A 9,443-nucleotide genomic window follows, 5' to 3' on the forward strand; every position below is an offset into this window, starting at 1 on the left:
ACATATGGAACATACACAAGATGACATTCAGAGACACTCAAAAACAATAGTCAACTGAAAAAAAAAACGATTGTCATATTGCAGTCATAGATTATTTTGGAAAACTACATCACTTTTATGACTGTTAATAAATCAGGTCATAAGAATTGAGAAACATTAGTTGTGACTATAATTTATATTTTGTTGTAGCATGTGGGCATGCATTAAATAGTGTGGATTCTTTTAAAATCCCCTGGTAATACACAAAGTTTTACACGGATTAATTTATGATGGTTTCATGCGCAAACTCAGACATCAGTTCATGATAACTAATGTAGAATTATGGACATTAAAGATCAAATGCATCACGACTTCATTTTGAGAGTCCACAATCATGATACGCTCTGTTGGTTGTGTTTGGTTCAGTGGTCCAACATTTTTTCAAACAAAGACTTACGCTTACGCGAGGCTTACGCTTTTTAGATCATGATGATGTGCTCACCTAAGATAATGCTTTATGAAATGTGTTATTTATGTATAAATACATAAGGTACTTAACTCATGTTAATTTCTGATGGCTCATGAGATATTAATGCATGAACTAATGCATAAGTCATACATTCTTGATAATTATTGTAACCTGACCATAAGGTGTACAATTTTAATTGATTAATGATTTAAAATTTAGACTTGCAATTTATTGGCAATTCCCACAGGTTTACCACAAAGAAAGTCAAACAAGCTGCTGCAAAATCAAACTTTTTAAAATTTTAATAATAATAACAACAACAACAACAAAAAGGAGATTTTATATTTGGACCACAAAAAAATACTGAGCATGATTGAATATCTTTTGACTTTAGGGATGTCATTGGAGATGCACAACAAGAATGGAATCTAATGGAATGTCATTTAGATTTGTGATGTCATAGGTGATGCACAAGTAGAATGGAATCTGATGGAATGTTTTGTAAGTTTGTGATGTCATAGGTGATGCACAACTGAATACCAGACACTTCGTTGGTACTACGTTCCTTTTTCACACCCTGAGGAAAACAGATTTTGTCAAAGTTTACACCTATTAATACTTCCAGTCAGTGACAGGACATCAAAATGGTAAGTCAAACCCCACATCCTTTTAAATTTACAAATGAATTGGTAACACTTCACAGATCTCATGCATAAACAACACATTAATTAAACAATGAACTAAGATGAGTACATCGTCAATGATTATGAATTATTAAGCATGATCATGATGGATTCTAAGTAAACATTTTGTGCCAGCGAACCAAACTCTACACCACTTTAGGGGCCACAAACATGATAAACTCAGAAGTAACTTATGCTTAGTTAATTATGGGCTCTGTGCTGCAGTTTGTTTCAGTGGTCTACGATGTTTGCTTAGAATTCATCATGATCATGCTTAATAAATCATAATCATTGATATATTCACCTTAGTTAATGTTTTAATGAATGTGTTCATACATGGAAATATGAATGAAAGACTTTTAACTTATTACTTCCCAATGATTTTATGCAGTATTAATGCATCAAGTAGGCGTAAGTAAGGAATTCTTGCATGAATCTTTGATAATTCATACACACTTATGTGAAGTGTTACCAATGAATTTACACTCCTTCAAAATTACATGAAAAAAGCTTTTTGGATATTTCCACTCTCTGTGATGCATACATGTATATCTTTTTTTTTAAAAAATTTTTTTTTAAAGTATTATGAAAGGTACTTATGCTGCCTTTATGTTCACAGGATGAACACAAACACAAATAAACTGGCTCGCTATTAGATGATGTACAAGCACATTGTGGAGGCATGTCTTTAACCAACTCTGTTTTTTTTTTTCTGCAGATGGACATGTCTTATGAATTAGATCTCCTGAAGAAGGAACTGGAGTGCAGCAAACAAAGCAACCTTACTCTTTGGGGAATGGTAGAAGAAAAAAGAAGGGAAAAACATAGTATCCAGAATGCATTAGAAAATGAAAAGTCTTCAAAAATTGAGCTGGAAACGACCCTGGAAATGGAAAAAACGGCCAGGGTGGCTCTTGAGAAAGAACTGCAAAGTGAGAAATTATCCAAAACTGTGGCTCTGACTCAGGAAAAGTCAGCAACTGCTACTCTTGAGAAGGCGTTGCTTAAGGAAAAAGCCAACAACACAGCTCTCCGGGAGACTCTGAAAAAGAGGAAAGTGATCATTTCTGAGCTTCAAGCTAAACTTGCAGAACAGCATTTGAACTCTGGTGAAGGTCATCAAAAGGTGGAAACTATTAAAACTGGCTTCAGCAGTTATGAGAAAGAAAAGAAGCAGTTCAGGGGGGATTTAACATATTGTGGGAGAAATTTTAAAGAGCAAGTAGCACCAGGCGATGAGCTGTATGAGGAGACAAACAAAGGAATTCAGCATCTTCAGGAGAATTTGCTTCAGGAAAAAGTCAACAATGCAGTTCACCAGCACTCTCTAAAAAATAAGAAAATTGTGATTTCTGACCTTCTAGCTGAACTTGAAACTGTCAGAACTGAGCTCAACAATTGTGAGAACACAAAGATGGAGCTCAAGACTGATTTAGTTTGCTGTGAGAGAAAGTTGAATAAACAAAAGGCAGCACATGACGAGTTGGTCGAAGAAATGAAGCAGCTTCAAGAGAATTTGCTTGAGAAAAAAACTGACAACGAAGTTCTCCGGAAGTCATTGAAGAACAGGAATGTCACCAATGGTGAACTTCAGGATAAATTTACAGAAGAGCAGTTGATCTCTGCTGAATTACAGTTAAAGGTGGAGACCCTCACATCTGAGCTCAAAAGTTGTGAGAAAGCAAAAAAGCTGTTCAAGAGGGATTTAGCACACTGTGAGAAGAATCTGGAAGAGCAAGCAGCAACAAATAATGAGCTGGCTGAGGAGAAAAATGACGAAATCCGACAGCTTCAGGAGAATTTAGTTAAGAAAAAAGCAGACAATGCAGGTCTCCAAAAGTCTCTGACGAAGATGAAAAGCACCATTTCTGACCTTAAGACTAAACTTGAAGAAGAGCAGTCAACCGCTAATGAAGTCCAGCTAAAAGTGGAAACTCTCACGTCTGAGGTCAACAGTTGTGAGAAAGCAAAGAAGCAGTTCAAGAGGGATTTAGCACAGCATGAGAGAAATCTGAAAGAGCAAGTAGCAGCAAACAATGAGCTGGCTGAGGAGAAAAACGATGAAATACAGCATCTTCAAGAGAATTTACTCAAGAAAATAGCCAACAATGCAGCTCTCCAAAAGTCTCTAAAGAAGAGGAACATCACCATTTCTGAGCTTCAGGCTAAACTTTTGGAAGAGCAGTCGACCACTGCTGAAGTCCAGCTAAAACTGGAAACTCTCATATCTGAGCTCAACAGTTATAACAAAACAAAGAAGGAGCTCAAAGGGGATTTAGCACATTATGTGAGAAATTTGAAAGAGCAAGTAGAACCAAGCGATGAGCTGGCTGTGGATAAAAACAAGGAAATCCAACATCTTCAGGAGAATTTACTCAATAAAAAAGCTGACAATGAAACTCTTAAGAAGACTCTTGAGGAGAGTAATGTCACCATTTCTGAGCTTCAGGCAAAACTTGGAGAAGAGCAGATGAACGCAGCACAAGTCCAGCTAAAGGTGGAAACTCTTACATCTGAACTCAACAGCTGTGAGAAAGCAAAGACACAGCTCAAATGTGATTTAGTACACTGTGAGATAAAGTTGAAAGAGCAAAAAGCAGTAAACAATGAGCTGGCTGAGGAGAAAAACGATGAAATACAGCATCTTCAACAGAATTTACTCAAGAAAATAGCAGACAATGCAGCTCTCCAAAAGTCTCTAAAGAAGAGGAACATCACCATTTCTGAGCTTCAGGCTAAATTTGGAGAAGAACAGATGAACTCAGCACAAGTCCAGCTAAAGGTGGAAACTCTTACATCTGAACTCAACAGCTGTGAGAAAGCAAAGACACAGCTCAAATGTGATTTAGTACACTGTGAGGTAAAGTTGAAAGAGCAAAAAGCAGCAAACAATGAGCTGGCTGAGGAGAAAAACGATGAAATACAGCATCTTCAAGAGAATTTACTCAAGAAAATAGCCAACAATGCAGCTCTCCAAAAGTCTCTAAAGAAGAGGAACATCACCATTTCTGAGCTTCAGGCTAAACTTTTGGAAGAGCAGTCGACCACTGCTGAAGTCCAGCTAAAACTGGAAACTCTCATATCTGAGCTCAACAGTTGTAACAAAACAAAGAAGGAGCTCAAAGGGGATTTAGCACGTTATGTGAGAAATTTGAAAGAGCAAGTAGAACCAAGCGATGAGCTGACTGTGGATAAAAACAAGGAAATCCAACATCTTCAGGAGAATTTACTCAATAAAAAAGCTGACAATGAAACTCTTAAGAAGACTCTTAAGGAGAGTAATGTCACCATTTCTGAGCTTCAGGCAAAACTTGGAGAAGAGCAGATGAACGCAGCACAAGTCCAGCTAAAGGTGGAAACTCTTACATCTGAACTCAACAGCTGTGAGAAAGCAAAGACACAGCTCAAATGTGATTTAGTACACTGTAAGATAAAGTTGAAAGAGCAAAAAGCAGCAAACAATGAGCTGGCTGAGGAGAAAAACGATGAAATACAGCATCTTCAACAGAATTTACTTAAGAAAATAGCCAACAATGCAGCTCTCCAAAAGTCTCTAAAGAAGAGGAACATCACCATTTCTGAGCTTCAGGCTAAACTTTTGGAAGAGCAGTCGACCACTGCTGAAGTCCAGCTAAAACTGGAAACTCTCATATCTGAGCTCAACAGTTGTAACAAAACAAAGAAGGAGCTCAAAGGGGATTTAGCACATTATGTGAGAAATTTGAAAGAGCAAGTAGAACCAAGCGATGAGCTGGCTGTGGATAAAAACAAGGAAATCCAACATCTTCAGGAGAATTTACTCAATAAAAAAGCTGACAATGAAACTCTTAAGAAGACTCTCGAGGAGAGTAATGTCACCATTTCTGAGCTTCAGGCAAAACTTGGAGAAGAGCAGGTGAACTCAGCACAAGTCCAGCTAAAGGTGGAAACTCCTACATCTGAACTCAACAGCTGTGAGAAAGCAAAGACACAGCTCAAATGTGATTTAGTACACTGTGAGATAAAGTTGAAAGAGCAACAAGCAGCAAACAATGAGCTGGCTGAGGATAAAAACAAGGAAATCCAGCAGCTTCAGAAGAATTTGCTCGAGCATGAAGCCAACTTCGAAGTTCAGAAGTCTCTTGATGAGAGGGATGTCACTATTTCTGAGGTTCAGGCTAAACTCAGAGAAGAGCAGTCAAACTCTGCGCAAGTCCAGCTAAAGATGGAAATTCTCACATCTCAATTTAACAGTTGTGAGAAAGGAAATATGCAACTCAAAAGGGATTTAGGACAAAGTGAGAGAAAGCTGGAAGAACAAAAAGAGGAAATCCAGCAGCTTCAGGAGAATTTAATAAAGGTAATGTCAGACAGCGAAAATCTCGAGAGGTTTCTTGGGGAGAGGGATGTCACCATTTCTGAACTTCAGGCTAAACTTACAGAAGAGCAGCCGATCTCTGCTGGATTCATATTAAAGGTACAGACATTTGAGCTCAACAACTTTAAAAAAGCAAACACGCAGCTCCATTGTGATTTAGCAGACTGTGAGAAAAAGTTGAACAAGCAAAAAGTAGCAAAAAAACAACTGGTTGAGGAGCAGAGCAAGGAAATCCAGCTGCTGAAGGTGAATGTGCTCAGGAAATCAGCTGACAACAAAGCTCTCAAGAAATCTCTTGAGAGGAAAAACTTCAACATTCCTGTGCTTCGGACTAATAGTACAGATGAGCAGTCCAATGAGCAAGAAGCACCAAGCAATGAGCTATCTGTGAAGAAAAACAAAGAAATCCGGCAGCTTCAGCCCTACGTTGTTGAGCTTCAGGGGAGACACTTGAGGAAAAACACTGTCGAGGTTGAGAGACGGACGTTTAAACGAGAGATTCAACCCAAAGACAATCATCAGCTTTCATCGAGGGAGAACGTTTTCCTCTTTTCAGAGCTACTTGAAGATAAGAATCAGACCACAAGTCAACTGACTTATATTGAAGGGGCGCCGTCTAAACAGCAGGAAGCAGGAGCAAATGTTTTATCTGACCCAGGAAAGGAAAGTAGAGCACAGAAAATCCCACAAATGAAATCCTCCGTAGTCACAAAAGAATTTGTTGGTACCAAAATGCAAGAGAACCTTAACAAAGAGACCACCCAGACACCTCTTCTGGGATATCTCCCGCCTTTGAACAAGGTCAAGAGAAACAAAGGGAAATTTGTGTCTTTTAACTTACAAAAATTCAATCAGGGGTATTCTGACCTAATCGGGTAAAGGGTAAAGACACAACAATTAAGCTCCAACCGAACCTGCAGTCTGAGAAACACCAAAAAAGACTGGGAGAATTTAATGGCAAATAGACCAAAGACACCATATCAAATGTTGAAACAGAGACATTGAAAGATATATGCTTATTTTGAATTTAATGGCAGCAACACGTCTCTAAAAAGTTGGGACAGGGTCAACAAAAGACTGGAAAAGTTGTGTAAAGTTTTAAAAAAAACAAACACCGAGTGGAACATCTCGCAACTAATTAGGTTAATTAGCAACAGCTCAGTAACATGATTGAGTATAAAAAGACTATTTCAGAGAGGCAGTCTCTCAGCTGTAGAGATGGGGAGAAGTGCATCACTGCTTGCATTCAGGGGGGTGCAGTAGTTAGCGTTGCCTCACAACAAAAAGGTTCTGGGTTCGAATCTGGGCCCGGGCTTTTCTGTGTGAAGTTTGCATGTTCTCCCTGTGCCTGTGTGGGTTCTCTCCGGGTGCTCCGGCTTCCTCCCACCGTCCAAAAAAATATGCATCTCATGTTAATTGGAGATTCTACAGATTACCTTTAGGTGTGAATGAGAACATATATGGTGTTTGTCTGTGTTGCCCTGTGATGGACTGGGAACCTGTCCACGGTGTACCCTACCTTCACCCAAAGTGAGCTGGGATAGGCTCCAGCCCCCATGACCCTGTTCAGGATAAAGCAAGTATAGATAATGGATGGATGGGCCTCATTCACCAATTTTTTTTTTCTTAAATTTCTTCTTAAGAAATGTCCTAAGAAAAATTCGACATCAGATTCATGGCGTGTTCTTAAACCCATGGATTTGTTCGCACCTCCGTTCTCATATTCATGTCTTGTATCTGTACGCTGTCCTTTTCTCTCTCTACTCTCCTCTCACCCCAACCGGTCGAGGCAGATGGCCGCCCACCTCTGAGCCTGGTTCTGTCGGAGGTTTCTTCCTGTTAAGAGGGAGTTTTTCCTTCCCTCTGTTGGAGGTTTTTCTCCCTTAAAGAGGAGGTTTTTTTTTGCCTCCTAGCTTATGTGGGAATTGTTGAATTGTTGAATTGTTGGGTTTCTCTGTATAATGTTGTAAAGTTCTGTGCTATGAAATAACCCGTGTTGTGATTAGGCGCTATATAAATGAAATTTAATTGAATTATATTGATGAATCCCACGGTCCTTGCAAATTGAAAGTGTGTGGCAGTTGTAATTAGCATAAGTAAACACCCTGCCAGTGCCCACTAAAGAACATGACACTGTAGTGCCGTATGCACACAGTCACAGAAAGTGATGAAGAAGAGAGAAGTTGAGAGAAATGCTGACAGATGGTGGATCAGTGGACTCCGAGGGGAAGACCAACTGCAGTAGTTCTGAAGTGGAGGTGCTGCTGCAGGAAGTGAACAGAAAAAGCGCGGTCATATTTAGTAATGTATATTTCGTAATATATTTAGTAATTTTAGTAATGTAACTGGATGTAAAATAAAATAACAAAAGATGCATGTAATGGGATTTCTTGTTCAGTGAAGGCTGTATCAGGAGAACGGTGACAAACTGATTAATGTAAAAAAATAACCAGCAGCATGCAGACTGTACCCTCCTGTAGCAGCACCTCCAGACCTGCACCCAGATCCTGTTCACCTGCCCCACATCTAGTCTCAGATGGTCCTGGACATCCAGGAGGGAACAGCCCAAACACTGAGACGGCAAGATCCCTGGTAAGCTGGTATGTCGCTTGGTGGAAAGCAGTACCTACCATTTCCTAGTGGTATGGTACTTTGACTTTTGGTATGCCCCGCCTTCTCTAAGGTGCCATGTACTGATTTCTGGTGGTACGATGAGAGGGTTAGCTAAGAAAGGAGCCTTCCCTAAACTGCCTAAACCAAATCGAACTAACTCAACCCTAGTCTACGTATGTGTAATTGTGGGTAATTCTGCACCTACAGCCTGCTTTCATTGGACAAGACTAACTGCCCCAGCCAATGTTACGGTGATGCCCCTGAGCCAACTGCTGATAGCCATGCGGACAACATACAAAAATAACAAACCACCCCTAGAAAACAACAAATTCAACAGTCCTTCCTGATGAGAAACTGCTGCTACAACCTAACTGGGGAGTGACAAATGCTCTGACTAGAATGGATTTATCCAGCCAACCACTCTCTTCAACGATCACACACTGCATTAGGACACCACCCACAACTGCAGCCAAATGACCTCAGGAAACTCAATCCACTACTTTTCCCAGAAAACAAGCATTAACTCAGCACAAAACCACCAGTTACAATGGGCCTCCCAAACCATTGTTTTTTTCTTGACAACAAAACCACACTTACAACTACTAAGTCGACTTTTACCAAAAGAAACCCGGATGCAAAATTGGCTGAGCCCCCTTTTGTTATGACCGGCTCGTAAACTGGATTAAGTTAATATTTTAATACAAAAAACACCCCACAAACTGTGCAAAAACAGAAGAAGACATGAATCAACCAAACTCAAAGGCTGTCCATGGAGAGCGAGAGCAAACAATGAGGAAGCCTGGCTTCATGCTCTTCCTCTCAGGTGCAACTGATCACCAATCAAGGGCAGGCGGAGCCCCACACACTGGAAACCATGTCAGCAAGGCAAATGGACGGGGCCAAGCAGACCACACCAGCACTGCAAGTGGGCGGAGACATCACTTACAACAGAAAACACAGGGAGCAAAACAGGAAGGAAGAGCTGGCAGCCTCAGCCGTCACACCAGGGATAGGTACACACCCCTGAAGGAGTTGGTATACCACCAGAAATCGGTACATGGCACCTTAGAGAAGGCGGGGCAATAACTAATACTAATAACTAACTAACAACAATTTTTCATTTGTGACAGGATTGCAAGATGTCAACTCAAGTGGACACGTCTGCAACTTGCTCAAAATTACAGCAATTAAAAAAAAATGTTTTTACATCAACTTGCATTGAAATATAATAAAAAAATTAATAAGAAAAATATATTGCTCTGTTTTTTAATAACTCATGCATGAAAGGGCTAAAGCGGCTGTAGATTGTGGATTCAAAATTGTCTGTAGATTGGCGACTTGA

The 9,443-nt window shown here is 39.9% G+C and overlaps 1 protein-coding gene across 1 annotated transcript; it reads left to right on the plus strand.

The window, feature by feature from the left end:
• The first annotated feature begins 1,855 nt into the window (after positions 1 to 1,855).
• Positions 1,856 to 9,128, plus strand: LOC138211631 (putative leucine-rich repeat-containing protein DDB_G0290503). Its single transcript, XM_069171602.1, has 3 exons — positions 1,856 to 6,363; positions 6,526 to 6,649; positions 8,925 to 9,128. The coding sequence occupies exons 1-3, from the start codon at positions 1,856 to 1,858 to the stop codon at positions 9,126 to 9,128; spliced, it is 4,836 nt and encodes a 1,611-aa protein (XP_069027703.1).
• The last annotated feature ends 315 nt before the right edge of the window (positions 9,129 to 9,443 follow it).

The sequence above is a fragment of the Embiotoca jacksoni genome, unplaced genomic scaffold (genome assembly GCF_022577435.1).
Source record: "Embiotoca jacksoni isolate LCO1_2020_lvr unplaced genomic scaffold, fEmbJac1.0.p SCAF_5, whole genome shotgun sequence".
NCBI classification, from domain to species: Eukaryota; Metazoa; Chordata; class Actinopteri; family Embiotocidae; genus Embiotoca; species Embiotoca jacksoni.

Coding starts and splice junctions, on each gene's coding strand:
- LOC138211631 (XM_069171602.1), top strand. CDS start 1,856: ATGTCTTATGAATTAGATCTCCTGAAGAAGGAACTGGAGTGCAGCAAA. Junction 6,364..6,525: donor GGGTATTCTGACCTAATCGG/GTAAAGGGTAAA, acceptor ATTTAATGGCAG/CAACACGTCTCTAAAAAGTT. Junction 6,650..8,924: donor GGTTAATTAGCAACAGCTCA/GTAACATGATTG, acceptor TCTTCCTCTCAG/GTGCAACTGATCACCAATCA.